This window comes from Gracilinanus agilis, chromosome 5, assembly GCF_016433145.1.
Source record: "Gracilinanus agilis isolate LMUSP501 chromosome 5, AgileGrace, whole genome shotgun sequence".
In the NCBI taxonomy this organism is placed as follows: Eukaryota; Metazoa; Chordata; class Mammalia; order Didelphimorphia; family Didelphidae; genus Gracilinanus; species Gracilinanus agilis.
In genome coordinates, this window is record NC_058134.1 from 169,080,217 (window position 1) to 169,103,363 (window position 23,147).

Here is a 23,147-nt window from a genome sequence, read left to right on the forward strand (position 1 = left end):
TCTGATTTTGACTACATTGTTTTTGTTTGTACAAAAGCTTTTTAGTTTAATATAATCAAAACCAGTTAATTTACATTTTGTAATTTTCTCTAACTCTTGCTTGGTTTTAAAATCTTTCCTTTCCCAGAGATCTGACAAGTATACTATTCTGTGTTCACTTAACTTATTTATAGTTTCCCTCTTTATATTCAAGTCATTCACCCATTCTGAATTTATCTTGGTGTAGGGTGTGAGATGTTGATCTAGACCTAATCTCTCCCATATTGTTTTCCAAATTTCCCAGCAGTTTTTGTCAAATAGTGGATTTATGTCCCAAAAGTTGGGCTCTTTGGGTTTATCATACACTGTCTTGTTGATGTCATTTACCCCAAGTCTATTCCACTGATCCTCCTCTCTGTCTCTTAGCCAGTACCATATTGTTTTGATGACTGCTGCTTTATAGTATAGTTTAATATCTGGCACTGCTAGGCCCCCTTCCTTCACATTTTTTTTCATTATTTCCCTTGATATTCTTGATCTTTTGTTCTTCCAAATGAACTTTGTTATATTTTTTCCTAATTCTGTAAAAAAGTTTCTTGGTAGTTTGATAGGTATGGCACTAAATGGGTAAATTAATTTGGGTAGAATTGTCATTTTTATTATGTTAGCTTGTCCTACCCATGAGCAATCAATATTTTTCCTATTGTTTAGATCTAGTTTTAATTGTTTGGATAGTGTTTTGTAGTTGTGTTCCTATAATTCCTGTGTTTGTTTTGATAGATAGATTCCTAAGTATTTTATATTGTCTAGGGTGACTTTAAATGGTGTTTCTCTTTCTACCTCTTGCTGCTGTGAAGTGTTGGAAATATACAAAAATGTTGATGATTTATGTGCATTTATTTTGTATCCTGCAACTCTGCTAAAGTTGTTACGTGAGTGGAGTCCTATAGGAAGTCAGGTATTTTTTTTTAATTTTGTAAAATGCAATTAATTAATTAATTATTTAATTAAGAATATTTCCCCATGGTTCCATGATTCATGTTCTTTCTCTCCCTCCTTCCTCCTGGAGTTGATGAGCAATTCCACTGGGTTTTACACGTATCATGGTTCAAAACCCATTTCCATATTATTACTATTTGCAATAAAGTGATCATTTAAAGTCAACAGAAGTCGGGTATTCTAAGGAAAGGAGGCTCGGAGGGTGAGCATTTCAGGCAGGAAGGACGGTTGCTGCAAAGGCAGAGATGGGAAATGAGCAGCTCCACATGGGAGTTACAGGAAGGAAGCTAGTATGGCTGGTCTTAGAGGGGTTGGAGGGGGACGGTGTCATTTTTAAAAAAGGTAGGAAGGAGGCAAATAGGAAGGAGTGTTACATGCCAGAGTTTCTGTTTGATCCTAAGGATAATAAGAAATCACTGGAATTTCTCAAATGGGGTGACACAGTCAGAGTTGGCTTTAGGGGGAAAAATTATCTCTGATTCTCTGAGCCAGGTTTCATAAAGACTATTTATAAACACACATCTATTCTCTCTGCCCAGTGCCTCCTCAGCCTTGATTCTGCCTCTGACTAATTCTACTTCTTATTTTCCTTTGGAGTCATCCTCAGGTTCTTTCATGACTGTATCTTAGATTAAAATGGAATTGTTGTTGTTCGGTTGTGTCCAATGCTATCCTTTTTCCAGAAAAAAAAATGGAGCATCGTTTCCAAAATAATCAACGAAGATATAACTGCAGCCACTTCACGTACTTGATTTGCTCCATACAGAGCTGTAATGAACCATCTGGCTCCTGGAGTGTGTGTGCGGTAGGCCCTGAACACTAGGATATTGGGATGGAAGGAGGGTGAGCTTGGCTAGTTCACCTTTCAATTTTAATTATTAAAAATTCTTTTTTACCTTTTGTCTTAGTATCAATTCTAAGACGGAAGTGTGACAAGGGTGAGACAATCTGGGTTAAGTGACTTGTGCAGGATCACAGAGCCAAGAAATGTCTGAGGCCAGATTTGAGGCCAGGACCCACCATCTCCATGCCTGGCTCTCTATTCGCTACGCTACCCAGCTGCCCTTTCATCATCATTATTTTTTTAAATGAGTCATTAAATTCAGTTGTTTCTACCTGCTGGAGAAGTGCTATAGAAGCCCTATATTCTCTGGTCCTGAGGCAAAACTCAGTCCTACTACAGAGAGGGCCTCTGGGGCAAGGTTGTGTGTTCTAGAGGAAAATAAAGCTGAATGTGACCCAAAAGTTTCTTTGTTTTTGAATTTTGAGAATCTCATGATATGGTGAAAATGTCTGGCTTACACTGGAGTCAGAGAACTTTGGTTACCGGCTGGGTTCTGCCTTGGATGACCAGGCTGAACTTGGTCAAGCCACAACCTTCCAGAGCCTCAGTTTCCTCATTAGTAAAACAAAGAGATTTGATGAAATGGCCCTTAATGTCGCTTCTAGCCCTCTATCAGTGACCCTGTGATTCTTCAGTGTTCAATAAATGTTTATCCAAAGTAAAACAAAGTCTGTTTCCCCAGCTTGGGTTCTAGGATCAATCCCCCAAGCAGTAACTCTGGCTAGGATTTTATTCTCTTACAGAAGTAGCCCAGTGAGAGCAGATAGCAAGAAGCTAAAGAGTGTTCTGGGAAGTGCTGGTGGCCAGTGAGGGCAGGCATCAAAGCTAGCAGCATCGTGGTGGTGGGGGATAGAGAGGTCTGGATGAGGAAAGGCATCTGGCAAGAGGAAATTCAGATTATTTATCCTTTGTAAAGAAACCTTTCAGGAAGCTCAGTGGATAGAGAGGCAGGGCTGGAGATGGGAGGTCCTAGGTTCAAACATGGCCTCAGACACTTCCTAGCTGGTGACCCTGGGCAAGTCACTTAACCTCCATTGCCTAGCCCTGACCACTCTTCTGCTTTGGAGTCAATGCTCAGTCATTTGAAGACAAAAGGTAAGGGTTTTTTTTTAAAAAGAAACTTTTCCTCATTTTCTTAAATGAACACCTCAACCATGTTCCTTCCACTTATTTGACGCTCATAAAGGAGAGATACTATTTATTTTAACTATGCCCATCCTCATACATTAATAAATCTATCCTGAGAAAATCAGAGATGATGTTTCTGGAAGAACTTCTAGGGGAGAGAGGAATAGCTTCAAAGTTCCGATGATAAGCATACTCTTTGGTTTGCAATTTAGGCTAGCATTCAAGGTTTTTGTATCTTCTTGGGGTGAGGGCTGAGGAAAGAGGATCATTTTTTATGCTGTGAAAGGGAAAAGAAGGCCATTCTAGGGAACCATACTTATGGGTGAAGAAAGAGAGGCTGAATTGTTACGGGTCAGCCTGTGGAAGGCTCCCCCTTTTTCTGTTCTTGCTCCCTCGGGATGTATGCTTCCCTGGCACTTCATTTTGAACATGGCAAGTTCAGTTTCCAAACACTTACTGGGGGCCTCTTCCTGTATGGAACTCCATTTGCTGGTTTTATTTTTTCACAGCACCATTTGGATTTTAGGAGTTAAGACAATGTACATCCATTCTAGTGAGGCAATAGGTAGAGGAAGGGAGTAAGGGAGGACTGGGAGTAAGGGAGATCTGGGCTCAAATCCCAATGGCAACATTTAATAGCTATATGACCTAATAAGTCATAGCTTCTCTGAGCTTCCGTGTTTTTATCTATAAAATGAGGGGGTTGGACTAATTGACTTCTAAGGTGCCTTCTAGCTCTACATCCATAATTCTATAAACTAGTCTTTGAGCTCCTTTTGGGATCTCACAATGAGGTCAATGTCTCGGGCTTCTTTCTGCCTAATAAAGTCCCTTGATGATGCATTATAGGTCCTTAATTAGTGTTTTGACTGGCTGACATTAAAATCTTAACTGTATGGCTTTGTTCATTAATACACCTCCTTCTGGCTTTAGGAAGACCCAAACATAGAAGAAGGCAGCCTAGTAAGAAATACTGGATTTGAATTTGCAGAGGTGAGTTAGGGTTGAATCTTAGCTTTCCTACTGCTACTTAGTTGACTTTGAACAAGTAATTTGACTTCAGAGATAAAGCTTCCTCATCTCTAAAATATGTATGTGTATATTGAGGTGAGGGATGTGCAAGAGAAAGAGAGAGAATTGGACTACCTAACCTCTAAAGACCCTTTTTTTTAATTCTAAAGAAAAATTTCAATTAATTAATTAATTAATTAAGAATATTTTTCCATGGTTACATGATTCATGCTTTTTCCTTCCCCTCCTCCCAACCCTCTCTCATAGCCAACGAGCAATTCTACTGAGTTTTACCTGTCATTAATCAAGACCTATTTCCATATTATTAATATTTGCATTAGGGTGATCATTTAGATAGATCCTATCCCCATCGAATCATATGATCAAGCAGTTGTTTTTCTTCTGTGTTTCTATTCCCATAGTTCTTCCTCTGAATGTGGATAATGTTCTTTCTCATAAGTCCCTCAGAAATGTCTTGGATCACTGCATTGCAGCTACTAGAGAAGCCTATTACATTCAATTGTACCACAGTATATCTGACTCTACAACGTTCTTCTTTCTGCTCCTTTCATTCTGCATCAATTCCTGGAGGTCATTCCAGTTCACATGGAATTTCTCCAGTTCATTATTCCTTTGAGCACAATAGTATTCCATCACCAGCATACCACAATTTGTTCAGGCATTCCCCAATCAAAGGGCATCTCTAAAGACCCTTTTAGCTTTATATCTACATAAATTGATGAACCTTGTAAAATAGAAAGGGATAGGTGTTATTAGCTCTAGTTCAATAAAGAAGAAAATGAAGCCTAAAGATTAGCATCAAGTTTTTTGTTTTGCAAAAACTAATCTAGAGGGTCTAAATGTTTCTTCTTGGGTTAGTCTTGGGATAACAAAAGTCATATATTCATATGAAGTTGACCTAGAACTCAGTTTTTGAGTTTAGAACTCAAGTTATGCTACCTCCTAGAAGTATTATAAATACTTTTGGTAGAAGTAGAAAGAAAGCTGCATTTGGAGTCAGAAGACCTAGGTTCAAATCCCAAGTTACTTATTAATTGCATTACATTGATTAAGTCACTTAATCTTTTATAGGCTCTGTTTCCTTATCTGTAAACTCAAGTGGTTGGACCAGATGGTCTCTGAGGTCCCTTCTAGCTCAAAATCTATGATACTTAGATTATTTTGTGACCATTTTAATTTATTTTTAAAGGTCATGTAAGGAAAATCTCTAATCCTGAGTTAGAGATGTATATGTTTCAGGTCAGTGTTTTGACTGGCTGACATTAAAATCTTAACCGCATGGCTTTGTTTATTAATACACCTCCTTCTGGCTTTAAGAAGACCCAAACATAGAAGAAGGCAGCCTAGTAAGAAATACTGGATTTGAACTTGCAGAGATGACCAAGGTTTGATCTTAAGTATCAGTGTAGTTCCAGTATTTAAATTCTACAAAATTTATGCCTTCTAAGTTGTAGACCAAAATCAACAACATTCTCACGAGCAGGCTATGACTGTGAGTCATGGAGCTCCATGATCTCGAAGAAGCTGTTGTAGATGATCCCAAAAGGGAGTGGAAATCCCCTCCTGACTATTATATTAGTAAGCCACCGCTCATTACAAATCATGATTTCTGTCCTCCCAAGTAATGTTAAAGATCTCATCAAGGACATATATCATGGGGAAATGGCACATGAGGATCAAATGTTGGGAATGAGGCTGAAGAAAGGATAATATAAATGGGACATGAATGAATGAATGAAAACACATGTTCCAGGTACTGTGCTCTAAGCATCTGGGGATACATATAGGAACAATTGAGTCTCTGGCCTCAGTTAACTTATATTTGACACAAAGGAGAGCTAAAAGAAAGCCAGTATAGCTTGGAAATATCCTTAAAGGGATGAGGAGCCTTGCTTTTGGGGCGAGATAAGGCAAAGTTCAGATTCCAGTGGGAAATTATTGAGGGGGAATCGTCCATCTGCATGGCCACATAGTTTGGAAATAGCAGGGAAGTGAAAGGGAATCCTGGTTTCAGGCACGATAAAATTTTGCAAACTTACCTCTCAGAGCTCTGCATCCCATGTCTTCCAAACATTAGAAAGATGATAATGTAGAAGGAATATTAGAGTAATCTTTGGTCTGACTCCCTAGGGGACAGTAGCATAGGACTTTTATCTCCTTATTCCTGAATACTTTGCCCCTTATTACACATGAATATCACATTAACTTCCTTGGTTGTTATAAAACAAACAAAATGTCTCACAGTGAATGACCTTCACTAAATCCTCTGGATCTTTTTCAGATTAACTACTCAATCCAGTAGTAGGTTTTTTGTTTTGTTTTGTTTTGTTTTGTTTTGTTTTGTTTTAAACCCTTGTACTTTGGTGTATTGTCTCATAGGTGGAAGATTGGTAAGGGTGGGCAATGGGGGTCAAGTGACTTGCCCAGGGTCACACAGCTGGGAAGTGGCTGAGGCCGGGTTTGAACCTAGGACCTCCTGTCTCTAGGCCTGACTCTCACTCCACTGAGCTACCCAACTGCCCCCTTGTTTTGTTTTTTTAAACCTTTCCTTCTCCCTTTCTCTTTCATTCTAAATGGCCTAGAGTTAGAAAGAACTTTAAAGGTCATCTGGACCAATATCTTTATTTTTTACATCAGAGGATAGAGAGCTGAGCCCAGTGTCAGGAGAACCCAAGCACATATCTGGCCTCTGATACTGTATGACCCTGGGCAAATCACTCCACCCTGTTTGCCCCTATTTCCTAATCTGTAAAATGATCTGGAGGAAAAAAATGGTAAACCACTCTAGGATCTTTTCCAAGAAAACCCTAAATGGGGTCACAAAGAGTCAGATATGACTGAAAAACTATTGAACAAACAAAATTCCATAAAGACTGACTCTAACGTTAAGCAGCAAGTAAATGGCAGAATCAGGACTTTAGCCTGGGTCTCTTGCTTCCCAGTTCATGGCTTGTTCCACAGTACTATACTGCCAAGACCACTTTCTATAATTGACTCTGGGTAATACCCAGTTTAGCATTTCTTTCCAGGGTGTATTTAGCCAACATTTTAATTCAGCCGAGTAGTATATAAGCAGTGTTCTATAAATACAGCTTTGTCTGTAACTATATTTTCAATGTTAGAAAAATAAATATATTGACCAGTGTTGAATCTTAAGTCTCCTCTAATTTATTTACCACAGCATCAGCTGGATCAAGTTTAGACACTGGATTTTACCATACCTATTTCTACCTTATTCTGTGGGACTCTTCATAAGATGTAAGGGAACTGTTCAATGTTATTGTCCCTATGAGATCACGTGTGGTTACTGGCATAGATTTCTGATTTCTGAAAATCAAAAAAGAGATTCAGAGAACGAGCATTGAGGCAGAAGGTTGCCAGTGAAATGTGAATCTCATACCCCAAAGAAACCAAAGAAAGAGGATGTATGTAAAATGTAAAACGATACTTTTTCATGGTAGCCAACAATCGGAAACTGAAGGATCACGTTTTAGGGATTGACCAAACAAATTGTGGTAGATAAATTTAATGCAATGTGATTGCGCCATAAGAATTGAAGAAATGGACAGTTTTAGTGGAAAGTGGGAAGACCTTTATGAAGTGATTCAGAATGGAGTAAGCAGAATGAGGAGAAGCTATACAATGAAAACAACATTATAGAGAAATTAACTTGGAAAGACTAGAACTCTATCTCGCAAATCAGAACCCGAGTCTAGAAGAATGAAGATGAAACATGCCACTCACATCCTGACAGAGAGTAGAGGAACTTAAAATACAGAAAGATGTGATACATTTTTGAACATGGCTAATGTGGGAATTTATTTTGCCAGACTATGTAGTATAGCTCGAGGGATTTGTTTTTCTTTTTCTCTTTATAAAATGTGCTCAATAGGAGGGGGAATAAGGATAGATACATTTAAAAAATACTTGTTACTTAAAAAATAATGTAATAAACTATTTAAGGGAATGGTCCCTCCAGGATGGAAGCCAGAAGCAGGTCCTGCCTTTTGTAGGCACCACTTGTGACTAATGATATCCATTGATATCAATATTTATAGAAAGAAATTGTTTACTCTTATTTGATTTCCTAGTAAGTGTAAATAGTGACACTAATCTGGTTTGAGGGGGAAAAGATATACATTGTATATATTCCATTACTCATATGCAGAGGATCATAGAATTTAGATCCAAAAAGTAGTCAGTCATACATGCTTTTTCTTTTTATAAAATTTGTTCAATGGAGGGAATTGTAATAGGAAGGACAGACATAAAAAATCCACTTATTACTTAAAAAATAAAAATACTGCAATAAACTACTTTTTAAAAATATAAAAACCAGGATGTAAATCCCAGGGAAGGAAGCTGATTGATAGTCACTCCAGGTTGGAAGTCAGAAACAAACTCTCTCTTTTGTAGGTGACTGATGCCATTTTGGAGATGGGTCACTTTTAGAATTTTTGTTGCTGCTCAGCCATTTTTAGCTGGATCTGATTCTTTGTGACTCCATTTGTGGTTTTCCTGGCAAAAATACTAGACTAGTTTGTCATTTCTTTCTCCAGCTCATTTTACAGATGAAGAAACTGAGGTAAACAGGAACTTGCGCAGGGACACACAGTTAGGAAGTGTCCGAGGTCTGATTTGAACTCAGGAAGATGAGTGTTCCTGATTCCAAGCCCAGGCACCACCTAGTTGCCTCCACTCAATGAATTTCACAGATCTTTTGGTCTGAGGTTGTTTATCACTTTTATCAATGACTTGGATAAAGGCCAAGGTTTTATGTTTATAGTATTTACTGAGACAGAGAGAAGGGAGGGGAGAATTAGTACGTTAGGTAATACAGAAAGGCTCTCCATAGGCTAGGACGCTGGGATGAGTCCAAAAAGATGAAACTTAAAAGGGTCGAATGCAGAATCTTAGGATCATAATTATAGAACTAGAAAAGATTTTAAAGGTCATCTAGTCCAACCTTCTCATTTTATCAATGAGGATAACTGAGGCCAGGAGAAGAAAAGTGATTTGTTCAAAGTTACAAAGGCAATAGAGGCCAAGCTGTGATTCAAAGCCACGTGTCCCAGCTCCCAACCCATCACTCAGTTACATCTCAGTGTCTGCTCTCAGGTTCAAGAAATAAGCTTCATCAGTCTCAGATCATAGGCGGTGGAGCTATGACTAGCCAATAGCTAATTGGAAAAGAGCTGGGGATTTTAGAGGATTACAAACTCAAAATGAGTCATTTTTGTGATATGGCAGCCAAAAAAGTCTCATGCAATGTTTGCTACATTAAAAAAGACATAAAGTCCAGAATGGGTGTGGAAATGGTCCCGCTGTGGTCCTTCCTGACCAGACACACTCTTGGAGGTTTATATTCATGCTGGCACAATTTTAAGAAGGTCCTTGCTAAGCTGGATTGTTCCCAGAGCTGGGCAATCAGGAATGTGGAGAGCCTCTAGATCATGCAATAGGAGAATCGTTGAAAGGAACTGGATATATTTTGTTTAGAGAAGTGAATACATGGACGGGGTAAAAGGAAATATGGTAGTTCTGCTATAGCTAGCTTCAAACATTTGAAAAGCTTTCATATAGAAGTAGGATTAAATTTCTTCTGCTTGACCTGATGTCATGACTAGGAGAAATGGGTATAAGTTACATATAAATAATATATAACTAGTATTTATATAACACATACTTAGAGTCTGTTATCTAAAAAAACTATGATTCCCAGCAAAACTATGATTCCCAGCACCCCACTCTCTTCCTGTGTTAGGTGCTGATGTAGACAGGATATAAATTCTGTGGAGTTCCATCTCTCACTAAGCTTCCGTGGAGCAGGCTTTTTGAGCAGGTAGAATAACTTAGTCACGTGGTTCTATTTTGTTAGATAATAAACTTTATAAAATATAATACGTGAAGTATTAGACAATTTAAATCTTACAATAAATAGTTCAATACAAAGAAAATTTTCTAATAATGAGAGCCATCCAAAAAGGCTGTCTTTAATTATCCAGAAACTGGAAAGGGTTGGGAGAAAGCCATTGATTATTTAAAATGATTGTTTATAGCCAAGTCCTTAAATAAGGCTCATGTCTTCAGAGATTTCAGTTATAGGAAAAGGGGCACTTAGAATCTATTTATTCTTTTTCGAGAAGTTGGGGGATCGTATCTATTTTTTCACTGATATAGAAAACTCTCTGCTTCTGCCATGCCTCAGAACTTATAGTCTTAGAGAATTTCCCCTAGAGTACCAAGAGGTTTCTGTGTCAGACAGATTGCTAAGGCCATTCCTTGAGACTCCTAGGCTCAGTGATCCATGACACCGAGCTTGAGGTGTATGGGGTCTTCAGGGAGGATTCACATGTCTGATAGGAGGGCTTGTCAGGGCTCTTTATCCACTTTTGGTGTCCATCTCTCACCCAAGACTATAAAAAGCTGTAGCATGCATAGTAGCCACACCATAGCAAAGCTTTCATGGCAGATGGGCTAAACAAAGTTAAAGGTAACTGATAGGCTTCAAACCAGTTGACAAGTCGGGGGAATGTCTAGCCCAAGTATGAGAAGACCTCTTCTAGTGGAATGGCCAGATGAGAACATTTCATTCCAATAGCCATGAAGGCAGCTGAGGCAGGTGCTGTGGAGGAGGAGCTTAGAGCTTGGTCAGATGTCCAACATGCCAAGGGTATCCATTGTATACCAGGTCATTGCCAGTCACCCTCACTTTTGTCTTGCCACTGGAGACTCTGGAAGAGAGGGAGTGAGGCTGATGTCTTTGCCCAACTCTGCCTCACAAACCCAATTCAAGAAATCACCCCTGTGATGGCACTGGTCCTCTTGAAAACAAAGGACGAAAATCCAATAACACTACCTTTCCACAGATGCTTCTTTAACTGTAATTATATGTAATAGTTAATAACTATTAGAAGAAAGAAGTGGATTTTGCACAAATTCTAGTCACCTGGATTATCTGGATAGCAGACTAGAAGCAGCAATCTAGAAGGAAGCAGTGGGGCAAGAAGAAATCATTGAAAAATTGACAGGGGGAGAAGGAGACATAGAAATGTTTTAAACTATAAAAGTCAGACCTGTGAACTCAAGGCAGAGCTGTCTGGTGCAGATTGCCTCAGGGGAAAACAACCTGTTGTACCTCATTGGCTCCTGAGGTAGCTTCAGTAAGATGTAGTAATTACTATTCATTGTGGGAACTCCCAGTAGTCAAACAAGGGTTGAATTACATTCAATATACTCTGATTAACAAGGCAGGGAAGCCTGTATTACATTCCACTGAAAACTGGCAAAAATAAGAGTTAGCATTTTCAGGAATAAGTTTTGATTAATCCTGGGAGGTAGGTAAGATGGATAGGTATACACGCTAGATGGAATGGTGAGGAACTCAAGGCAGGAGATACTAGTTAACAGGTTACTGCAATAATTTAGCTCGGAGCTGCTGAGGTCTGAGCTAAGATAGTCATGGAAGTAGAAAGAAGGGGTTGGGAGTAACAGATGTCATAGAAACTGCAAGATTTAGCAACTAGTTGGATAGTTGGGTTAGGGAGAGTGTCAAGTCCAAGAATAATAGATTACAAACCTTTATGGGCAGGTAGGTGAGCCTGGAGTCAGGGAGGCTAAATTTTCCTGAGTTCAAATCCAGCTCCAAATACTGATTAGCTGTATGACCCTGCGCAAGTCATTTAGCCTTGCTTGCCTCAATTTCCTCATCTGTTAAATGAGCTGGAGAAGGAAATGGCAAACCACTCCAGTATCTTGCCAAGAAAATTCCAAATGAGATCACAAAGAGTTGGGTATGACTGAAACAAATGAACAACAAATGTGAACCATAGGAGTAATTTTTTATAGAAAAAAGGAGTTTTGAAAACCTGACAGGGGAGGTTATTTTTCTAATAACATCTATAGCTCATTTATTCTCTGAGCATACCAGACACATGCTGTATTTTGTTTTTTTTTTCCTTACTGCCCACTCAGTTGCCTTGGTTTAGTCACAGATTGACTTTTTGGAGGCCAACAGAAACAGACATAAATTGTCTGTCTTAAAACAGGGATGGTGTGATCCTAAACACATGCTTCAACTTCAGATTCCCAAATGGCTCAAGTATCCTTTCAGGGTGGATGGCATGAATTTCCAATGCTAAAAATGCTTTGACCCAGACATGTCTACCTATATGAATTCAAAGAGAAATAGCAATATCACTTAAGAGGATTCTCAATTCTAAAATATTTGTCTGGATCTTTATATAACATACGATAATGATTAATTGTCAAAAATACTAGGCTTAAAATGTTCCTTGGATTTCCTAATCTTAAATTTTGCTAGTTTGCTTTTGTTTTTCATCTAAACTGATTAAATGTGAGTTTATTTCTCATTACCACAATTTAAGTAAAAAATTAAAAAAAAAACCTTACCTTCTGTCTTAGTATCAGTTTTTTTTTAAACCCTTGTACTTCGGTGTATTGTCTCATAGGTGGAAGATTGGTAAGGGTGGGCAATGGGGGTCAAGTGACTTGCCCAGGGTCACACAGTTGGGAAGTGGCTGAGGCCGGGTTTGAACCTAGGACCTCCTGTCTCTAGGCCTGACTCTCACTCCACTGAGCTACCCAGCTGCCCCCTTAGTATCAGTTTTAAGACAAGAGTGGCAAGGGCTAGAGGCAACTGGGGTTAAGTGACTTGCCCAGGGTCACATAATTAGGAATGTCTGAGGGCAGATTTTTTTTTTTAGTTATTTAAATTATTTTTTTTTAGAAAAATTTTCCATGGTTCCAGAATTCATGTTCTTTCTCTCCCCCCCCAATTCTCCCTCTCCCCATAGCCAACACACATTTTCACTGGGTTTTACATGTGTCATTGATCAAGACCTATTTCCATATTATTGATAGTTGCACTGGGGTGGTCGTTTAGAGTATACATCCCCAATCATATTGCTATCGACCCATGTGTTCAACTAGTTGTTTTTCTTCTGTGTTTCTACTCCCATAGTTCTTTCTCTGAATGTGGATAGCATTCTTTCTCATAAGTTCTGAGGGCAGATTTGAAGCCAGGTCCTCCCAACTCTGATACTTTATCCATTGTGCTATCTAGCTGCTCTTGCTTAGCATAATGTTAAAAGATTGTTCTGAGTTCATTCTCTCGTCCTGTGATTCCTGAATATGTTTCAGATTTGATTGAATGAGCTTTTGGGTGAAGAACACTTTGGTTCACTGGCATCTGTGGCAACCATCTGTGATCAAGGTCACTATAATTCTTTGCTCACCAGCATACAGAAACCTATAGGATGCTAGAACAAGAAGGGACTTTAAAAAGCATCTTATGCAGGGGGGAGGGAAGAGTAGTGAAGAAGGTGATGGGCCAGGAGCCAGACATCAGTCAGTTACCATGTTGGTTTTCATACTTATTATGGGTGCTACCGTGAGTGTACTTTGTAAACTTGTCTCATTTTTATCCTCTGTGAAACAGTGATAATAATAATAATAATAATATCTGCCATACCTATCTCATAGGATTGTGAAGATAATGTAATTATCATACATTGCTCCCTTTCCCCACTCTCTGGTTCAAGCAAACTAGTTTTCTTGCCTGAGCACAGAAATGTGAGCTCCTGTCCCGCCTCCATCCTCTACACTTGCCATCCTTCATCCCTGAAATGATCTCCCTCCTCACTCTTCTCTCTTAGGATCCCTTGTCTCCTTTAAAACTCAGCTCAAGCACCACTTCCTTGGTGAACATTTCCACATCTTTTCTGGAATTCCCTTGTCTCTTTTTCAAACTCTATGTCCCAGAGACATCTTAATCTCAATAGGACTAAAATCAGACTCATTATCTTTCTCCATAGACCTTCCCCTCTTCAAAGCTTACTTATTTCCGTTAAAGATGTCTCTCAAGGTTCATAATCTAGCCAATATTCTTGGACTTCTCATCTCCTTCACCCCACCTATACACTTAGTTCCCTAGTCTTGCTATTTCTACCTTCACAACATTAGTTGCTTCTGACCACTTCTTTCCACTCACACGGGTACCATCTTAGCTCAGGCCCTCCACAGCTTTCACTTAGATTATTGAAATAGTCTGTTAATTGATTTCTCCTGCCTCAAGCTTCTCCCCACTCCAGTCTACTCTACACACTTTTGCCCAAGTAATTTTCCTTAGGTGATCTCACCAGGTGAATCCCTTACTCAATCAACTGCAGTGGCTTCATATTGTCTCCAGAATAAAATATAAACTTTTCTGTTTAGCTTTTAAAGCCTTAAACAATCCTGTCCTGATCTCTCTTCAGATTCAGTGGACTTTCCCTCCTATACTATGCAGTTCAGCCAAGCCTGCATAGATGACACTCTATCTCCTGTCTTGGGACCTGACCATCCCACATGACTAGAATACACTCCTTTCTTTCTTCTGTTTCATGAGAGTCACTTTTGTAGTTCAAGTATCATCTTTTGCATGAAGACATGCAGATTCCCTCAATTGTCAGTGTCCTTCCTCCAAAACTCCCCTATCGTGAACTATTTTGCATATATTTGTATTTATTCATTTTATATTTATGCAGGATAGATTTAAAATATGTTTTGCCCACTTGTTACCTCCCCTGAGGGGCAGCTAGGTGGCTCAGTGGATAGAGTACCCAGACCAGGAATCAGGAAGACTTATCTTCCTGAGTTCAAATTTGACTTCAGACACTTACTAGTTGTGTGACCCTGGGCAAATCACTTAGCCTATTTGCCTTATTTCCCTCATTTTAAATGAGTTATAAAAGGAAAAGGTAAATCACTCGGGTATCTTTGCCAAGAAAACCCCAAATGGGGTCATGAAGAATTGGACACAACTGACAAAGGAGTCAATAACAACAACAAAGCCTCTCTCATTAGAATGTAAGGTCCTTCTGAGTAAGGCTTGCTTCATTCTTGGTACTAGTATCCCCAGTGCCTAGCACAGTGCCTAGAGCATAGTAAGAGCTTAATGCGTATTGAATGATTGACTGAGAGGGATTCTATAAAGAAGAAATGAGGAGGGAGTTCTTACCGGCCAGTGCAAAGGTACAGAGCTTGGATTTGAAGTGTCATGTATGAGGAATATTGAAGCCAATTTATCAGGACTGTGGAGTGTAAGAGGGAAAATAATGGACATGGAAATCAGAGAGTCAGGGAAAAGGTTGTGGAAGGCTTTAAAGGCTAAACTGAGGAGTTTATCTTTGATTCTAAAGAAAATAAGAAGCTGCTGGAGTTGATTGAGTAGAGGGTGGGCTCAGGTGGTTAGATCTGTGTTTTAGGAAGATGATTTTGACAACAGTTACTAGGATGGATTGGAGTAGTGAGACTTGAGGCAAAGAGAGCACTTAGCAGGCTATTGTAGTTATCTAGGCGAGAAGTGATAAGGAGTTATACTAAGGTCGTAACTACATGAGAAGAGTGGTCAGATATAAGAGATGTCGAGATGGTGGTGGCAAGATCTGATGACTGGAAATAGGGAAGTGTAGAATATGGCTGTATTTGGGAGGGAAATAATGAGTACTTTGGCCATCCCAGGACTCTGTCCCTTTCATTTAGCAGCTAGGATTTTCTAGTCCATTTATTTTAAAGTTATTCCAGTCTCAGGGATGGTCATACCACCCTTCCCAATCTAGTTCCAATTCCTGCTCCTTTCTCTCCACTGCCATCAAGGTAAGCTCCTCAGGGACAGGGACTATACAATCTCTGTCTTTGTATCCCTCGTACCTAAGATGGTGCCTGGCACATAGCAGGCTCCTAATAGATGCTTTTGATTGATGGATTAATTAATTGATACTTTATATTTGGAAGAAGCGAGGGCATTAAGAGACCTAGTGACTTGCCCTTAATCACATCGGAAATCTTTGGAAAGGTGCACACAGGCTCCCTTACTCTTGGTCCAGTGTTCTATTCATCTCTAGGTTAAACTGCCTATTAGGATTCCTTCATATTAACAAGCATATTTTTCTTTCTTTTTTTTCAAGCATGTTTTTATTAAGTGAACCACCAAACATTAGTGTTGCAAAACAAGATCCCAAGTTATGGATGTGACGATGACTTATATTGCCAAGAGTGAGCTTATGCTATTAAATTTCTTTTAAAGGCATGAGTAATAAACTGAATTAGTGTAATGAACTAAATCAACTGGGCAGATCACAGAAAAGCAAGCTTATTTGCACCCCAGTCATCTATTTAAGGTAACTCATTAAACCTGAAACCCCCTGATGATATTTAGGGCATAGTAAAAACAAAACACACAAGAACACTCCAGGGGTTTTCCTAGTTTTTACCCACAGCTCATCCTGTGCATTCATCACCACCGTCATACATGATTTGTCACTTGCCATTGTCCATACAATACAGTTCAAAATGCCACATGAAAAAACAAACAAGCTGGGAGCTAACATATCAAAGTGGGAATATTGTCAGAGACGTGTGAACCATAGAATCACGGACTCCAAATTGGAAGGGACCTCATATCTTCTCAAATCCAACACAATCCAAGTCCATCATCAATCAATCAAGTATTTATTAAGCACCTACTATGTGCCAGTCACTGTTCCAGGTGCTGGGAATACAGATAAAAATAAAATAGATCCTGCACTCCAGGAGCTTATACTCTACCAGAAGAAATAACACAGACACATAGTAAAAACAAAGGAATGGGGTGGGGTACTGGCTGCTCAGAGGGACCAAGAAAGGCACACAAGCTTTGAAGTTGGAGCTTTGAGGTGAGATCAGGCTTCTCAGAGGTGGTATTGAGGAGGATGTACATCATAAAGGGATGCAGGGATACTCTATGCAAAGGAATGAAGCCAGAAGATGAAATGTGTGTGAGCTAGACCACTGTTTTTCAGAAGAGTGCACAAAGAGGGAAAATGTGTTAGTAAACTGGGGAAAATAGACCAGAGTGGGATTGTGTAGGTTTTTAAGTACCAAACAGAAGATTTTTGTACTGGATGCTAGCAGTATATAGCAGGATGAAGACAAAGGTTTTTAGGTCTAGAAGAGGAGAGAAGAAGAGAAAGAGAAGAAGAGGAGAGAGACTGTGCAAGTCTTTCAATGCCACGCAGAGAGTTTTGGTGTTTGGTTTCAGAGGCCTGGGATAGTGACAAAGGTTTTTAGGTATAGAAGAAGGGAGAAGACAGAGGACATGTAGGCGGTCCATATTTTCATAGTAAAATAAAAGTTGCTGCTCTCTGCTAAGAGAAAGGTGAGAGCAGCACTAGGGGAGGCTTGAGGAGAGATTTGGAGCATCCAGTGGAGATTGCAAGTGGGGATTGCCTGCAAAGAGGCAACTGGAAAAGAAAAGAATGATTTGAAGGCCCAGATGAGATTAGGCAATAAACTTGTCATGGATTCAGTTGGCATGGTGATGTGACACTTCTCCCCCTCTCCCTCAGGTCACTCTCTCCACTCCCCAGTACCAGTGGCAGGTGAATAGTGTTATAGGGAATTAGCAGATGAAGGTGATTGACAGAGAGGGAAAAAAAAGCCAAAATAATAGGAACACAGGAGATGGAGGGGAAGGGTAGGAGACTGGGGAGTGGAGGAGGAGTTAATTCTAGGTCAGCCTTAACAATACAATTCTCCTACCACTGCTTGACAACCTCTAGTGACTGGAAGTTCAGTTCCTCACAGGTAACTCATTCTATTTTTGTACAATTCTAATTGTTAGGTTTTTTTTTCTTATGTGGAACTTGAATCAGGTTTATGTAACATTCAGCCATTTGGTACTACTTCTGTCTTTTGGCTCCAAACAAAGCAAGTCTAATCCCTCTTCCGTTTAGCTACTCTTTAAAGATTTGGAGACCCCTTTATGTCTTTCTCATCTTCTCTTTTCATGGCTAAAAATCTTTGAATCCCTCAGTTCATGAAGTATCTTGACTTTAAGACCCCTTTCCGCTCTAGGTTACCACTCCCAGCTTGCCAATTTAGCTTCTAAAATATGGTCCCCCAAACCAAAAAAATGTTACTGTATATGTACTCTAGCCAGGAGTGCAAGGGAATGATACATCACTTACTTAGACATCGAATACTAGATTTCTATGCATACAGTCCAAGATTACATTAGCTCTTTTGGCTGTCACATCATGTTTCTGATCCACATTAAACTTGCCCACTAAAACATTTAGATAATTTTTACCTGACTTACTTTTCTCTTATTTCTCCCCAATCCTGTTTCTGGACGCAGGATTTTTTTTTTTACCTCCAATACAGGATTTTGTATTTATCCCCATTCGTTTTTATCTTGTTAGTTTCAACTCACCATTCTAGCCTTTCAAGATCTTTTCATATTCATTTCTGCCATTCAAATGTCATTAAACATTTAGAGATGAAGATGATATTGTCAGAATAAAAAAACTAGAGGGATATTTACATTTTATTTTAGCTTTGCTGAGAAAAAGTCAACAAAGGGAACTTCATCTAGCCTTCCCAGTCTTTGAAACCCAGCTCAAACACTACCTAACCTTCCCCAATGATCCTTCAGTAATTTCTCATCCACCATCCCACAACTGGAAATTACCTTTCTTTCCTTAAACTTGGCACTTCGTAATGTTCATATGTTGAGAGCCAAGGTAAATTAGATGGCAGTAGAGTATCTAGTTGTCTTTAATCTATGCAGGTGATGAGGTTCAAGAGAACTACATGAATGACTGAATGGATGACAAAGCCTTTATTAAGCTATTACTATGTGTCAGGTACTAAGCTAAGTGTTGGAGATACAAATACAAGCAAGCAAAACAATCCTTCAGGTAGCTTACGTTTGTACCTACTATGTGCCAGATAATGTGGGAAGTGCTAGAGATACAAAGAGAGACAAAAGATTGTCCCTGCTCTCAATGAGCTCCCAATTTAATGAGGGAGACAACATGCATACAACTATATACAAACAAGATAAACTGGAAGTCAGAGGGAAAGTAGTAAGAGGCTGGGGAAAGGCTTCTTGCAGAAGGTTTTGCTGGTCCTTGAGGAAAGCCAGGGAAGTCAGGAGACAGCATTGAGGCGGGAAAGAATTACAAAGACTAGAGACAGCCAGTGACAGTACACAGAGTCAAAAAGTAGCGATGGTAGAAAGGTAATATCCACAAATTACTATCATCAATTAATACATCAATAATTTTTTAAAAGCCAGCTAACAAAAAGCCCCTCAAATATACAAGACTTATCCCATTTCTGTTTTTGTCAGGGCAACTAGTCAGGGAGATGAGGGAAATGCTATAGATATAGATTATCTAGATTTAAAAAAGAAAACATTTGGCAAAGTTTCATGTGCCACCTTTTAGTTGAGGTAGGAAAATGTAGGTTAAATGATGGTCAAGTTAGGTGAATTTAAAATTGAGATTCAGACTTGTGACTGGTCAGTAAAAAGTAATTAATGCCAACTTGGAGAGAGATTTCTAGTGCAGTGCCTCCCACTCCCCGAAATCTGTCCTTGACTACAAATATTTTGTCAATGACCTAGATTAAGTCGTAGATGGCCTGCTGGATGCTGGTCAATTTGCAGATGTGTTAAAATTGGAAGAGTAGCAACTACACTAGGTGATATGGTTAGGTTAGAATTAAAAAAAAAAACTCTTGACCAATTGCCTTGGTCAAATCTAACATGCTTAAATATAATTGAAATAAATGTAAAGTAAATAAATATATAAAGCAAATATATACATTATGCATTATGTATAACACATAGATAAATAAATATATAAAGTAAATAAAATAAAATAAATAAATGGATTTAAAATCATATTCACAAATACAAGGTAGTAAAGACGTTATTAAGCAGTAGTTCTTATTAAAACTACCTTGGGATTTTAACAGAATGAAAGTAGACTATAAGCAACATGGAAATCAAAAAGGCTAAATCCATCATGGGCTGCATTAAGGCATACATAAAAGACATAAGTTCAGAGAGAGGAGGGGGAAGAGTCCCCATTGTACTCTGTCTTGGGCAGACCACACTTCAAGTATTTTATTCAGTTCCGGGAACCACATTTTAGGAAAGACATATGATAAGATGAAAAAGGTCCAAAAGAAGGCAACCAAAATGTTGAGAGGACTCACAGCCATGTCCTGTGATCATCTATATGAAGAAAGTGGGGAAATTTGGCTGGGACAAAGGAAGTCTTAGTCTTCTTGATTTTCGAGGGCGGAACTAAGAACAAACTTTAGAAAGGGAGATTTATAGTTGACTAAGGAAGAACTTTCTAATGGAACCATTCACAAGAATAACAAGATGCTTCAGAAGGGAGTTGCTTCCCCTTCACGAGATGTTGTCGGGCCAAGACTGAATATACACCTCTTGGTGATGTTGCAAAGGAGGGCTGTATCAGTCTGGTTCATGCAGGACTGGTTAGTTTCTTAGATCCCGTCCAATTCTGAGATTCAGTGATTTGTGTATGTGTTGTATCCTCCTTACTCAGCCATGCAAGGGTAATCTTGCTCATCTTTGAACATACACACCATTTCCTTCTAGTGTTCTGGGCATAGAAACTGTACTTTCATTGCTACAGAGAACTTCTCAGATAAAGAAATTCTCTCTATTAATACAGATTGGCACCTTCTCTACAACTTATAGTCTTAAAGAGCTGCTAGAGCACTGCAAAATTTAAATGATTTCTCTGGGGTCATCCAACCAGTGCCCATCAGAAGCAGGATTTAAACCCAGATCTCAGTGGCTTTGAGGCCAGTTCTCTGACTAGTCTGCCTCCCTTAAATGTATTTTTAAAAATTAAATGTAATCTTAGTGAATAAAGGAATTTCAAGAGACCAAGAATACCATCTTCCTCCCTCTAAACACGATGTTCTATACCTTCAAACATTGACATCTTCAAAAGGATAGTGAATTTTTGTGCTGAAAGTTCTCCAGGGAAGAGCAATACAGAAGGTATTTCCTTATGAGGCCTGTCTCAGCATTTAACAACTCTTAGGAGTCAATCAGAATATTTAGAGAGGGACAGTAGAAAACAAAACAATCAAGATGTTTGTAGTAAGTCTAATTGGTTAGAACCTTTAGTAACTATTTAATATCCAAAGAAAAGGACAAGCACGATAAGATCGTATGTTATCTTGTTCTTCTAAAGGGTTGCATCTTGCCATCTGTGAAGCAATTTAATTTTTATTATCCTGGAATCCAGTGAGAGTGTCCTGCAGTTCTTTTATAAACAGAAACCCATGCTTTAATCACAGACTGTCCCGTTGGGCCTTGTTGAAATATTATATTATTCAGTGCATTCAGTTTCAATAGGATGAGGTTCTCTCATAATTTATGTGTCCTTGGGGTAAGGCACACTTTTTATAGAGATGTAATTTTGGAAGCAATTTTCCATAAAGTCACCATTAGCTTATAAATATTTGAGATAATTGGACATAGAGCTCACTTACCCAACTTGTCTATGCCAATAATACTTCATTGTTGACAATGCTGGTTCTAAAAACAGGACAAATTTTGAGAAAAACTAACTCCCAAAGATGAAAAGCTTCAGTAAACTCTTATGTTTATGGTACATGTAAAATAAACATATGAATTCATTTTGAATATGGCTTGATAAAATCAATATACTTTTATTTTTTAAAAAAGTCATCATGAATCTTAATAATAAAATGTATTAGTTTTACATTGAGAAAGTGCCAATATTACCCTAGAACATTAAAAACTCGAGGCAACTTTGGTTTGAATTATTATATGCTTAATAAATAAATATTATTTGTTCTCTTTTTAAAACTGATTTTCTCTGGGGCCTAGACTAATTTCTCTTAGGCCTTAAACATTTGTTGATTGGTATGATTGCATAAGTATCACTAAGTGAATGTTCTATTAATTCTCTCTCTCTCTCTCTCTCTCTCTCTCTCTCTCTCTCTCTCTCTCTCACTCCATCTCTCTGTCTCTCTCCCCCTCTCTCTGTCTCTCTCCCCCTCTCTCTCTCTCTCTCTCTCTCTGCCTGTCTCTCTCTGCCTCTGTCTCTTCCTCTTCTCTCTGTCTCTCCTATCTCTGTGTCTCTCTGTGTCTCTCTCTCTCTCTCTTCTCTCTCTCTTTTTCTCTCCCTCTCTCTCTCATCTGGTTCTCTCCCATCTATCTATTTCTCTTCTTCTCTTTCTTTTGGTGGGCCTGGAACTTTATAGGAAGAAGAGGAGGTACAAGGAGAGCCTCAATGTCTCGTGGAGGAACATAAGATTACAACAGGTAGAGTACAATAAATGGGGCCCATCTTTCCTTTCTTGACTACAATCTCTTGTAGGCTCAAGAGCAGATAATAGCTTTGTAGCTCACAAAAGAGTCTGTGCTTTTCTAGTATGGATGGTGACATGTGATCAGAAGTGCTGCAGCTGTGATATATTCCAGGCATGACATCTGGATTGCCTCATTATGATGCAGAAAATTGTTATTTTCAGGAAAAAAATGACTATATTCCTTGGCTAAGAAAAACTGGTTGCAGCAGTTTGGTGGGAAACTTTTTGAATTTAGTATTAAAATAACTAATAACTAGTACAAGTTAGTTACTGAAGTATAGAACATAATTCATGAAACAACTTGGTTGAAAAAGAGGTGTTTTTTTTAAAACTTATTTGTACACTTGAAGATATAGTTCTGCTATTGAGGTGGCAAAGTGGGGCGAGGAAGTTAAATTTAGAATCTGAAGCCAAGGTCAAATCATGCCTCCAATACTCCCAGGGCAAGTCACTTAACCTCTACTTGCTTGAATGTCCTCTCTGTAAAATGGAGACAATAATAGCACCTATGTCCACTGGTTGTTGTGAAGCTAAAATGAGATAGTTTTTGTAAACTTTAAAGCACTATATAAATGTAAATATAATTAGCGTTATTGTTATCTTTAATATTGTTTTAAATTGTCTTGTTATAGTACTTTAAAGAGGCAAGTTTATAAACTAGTTTATAACTGAGTTCATAAATGATAAAACTGTCATGAAAATAATCTCTGCTTAAATGAATCTAATCTGAAAAGGCAAAGTCTTGCTGCCTTCTGCCTCTCCTTTCTAATTCTTTTTAGTTTGGTTTTTATGGAAATCCATGCTGAACTGTGGTTACCACAAGAATATTTACTGTAAGCAAAGGCTCCTATCTTAATCAACCAAAATAGAAGTTCTTAACAAGAGGGGACCAGCTAGGACAAAGGCTGGCCGCCTTTGAAATTCAAGGTGCAAAGCTAACCACTGATATTTT

At 38.7% G+C, this 23,147-nt stretch overlaps 1 protein-coding gene across 1 annotated transcript in view; it reads left to right on the forward strand.

The window, feature by feature from the left end:
- Positions 1 to 23,147, forward strand: part of FAM107B (family with sequence similarity 107 member B) — a 321,345-nt gene that overhangs the window by 111,729 nt on the left and 186,469 nt on the right. Inside the window, exon 2 of the mRNA XM_044679433.1 lies at positions 22,088 to 22,148. Within this exon, the coding sequence (XP_044535368.1) occupies positions 22,088 to 22,148 (61 nt within the window). The remainder of the gene's footprint in view (positions 1 to 22,087; positions 22,149 to 23,147) is intronic.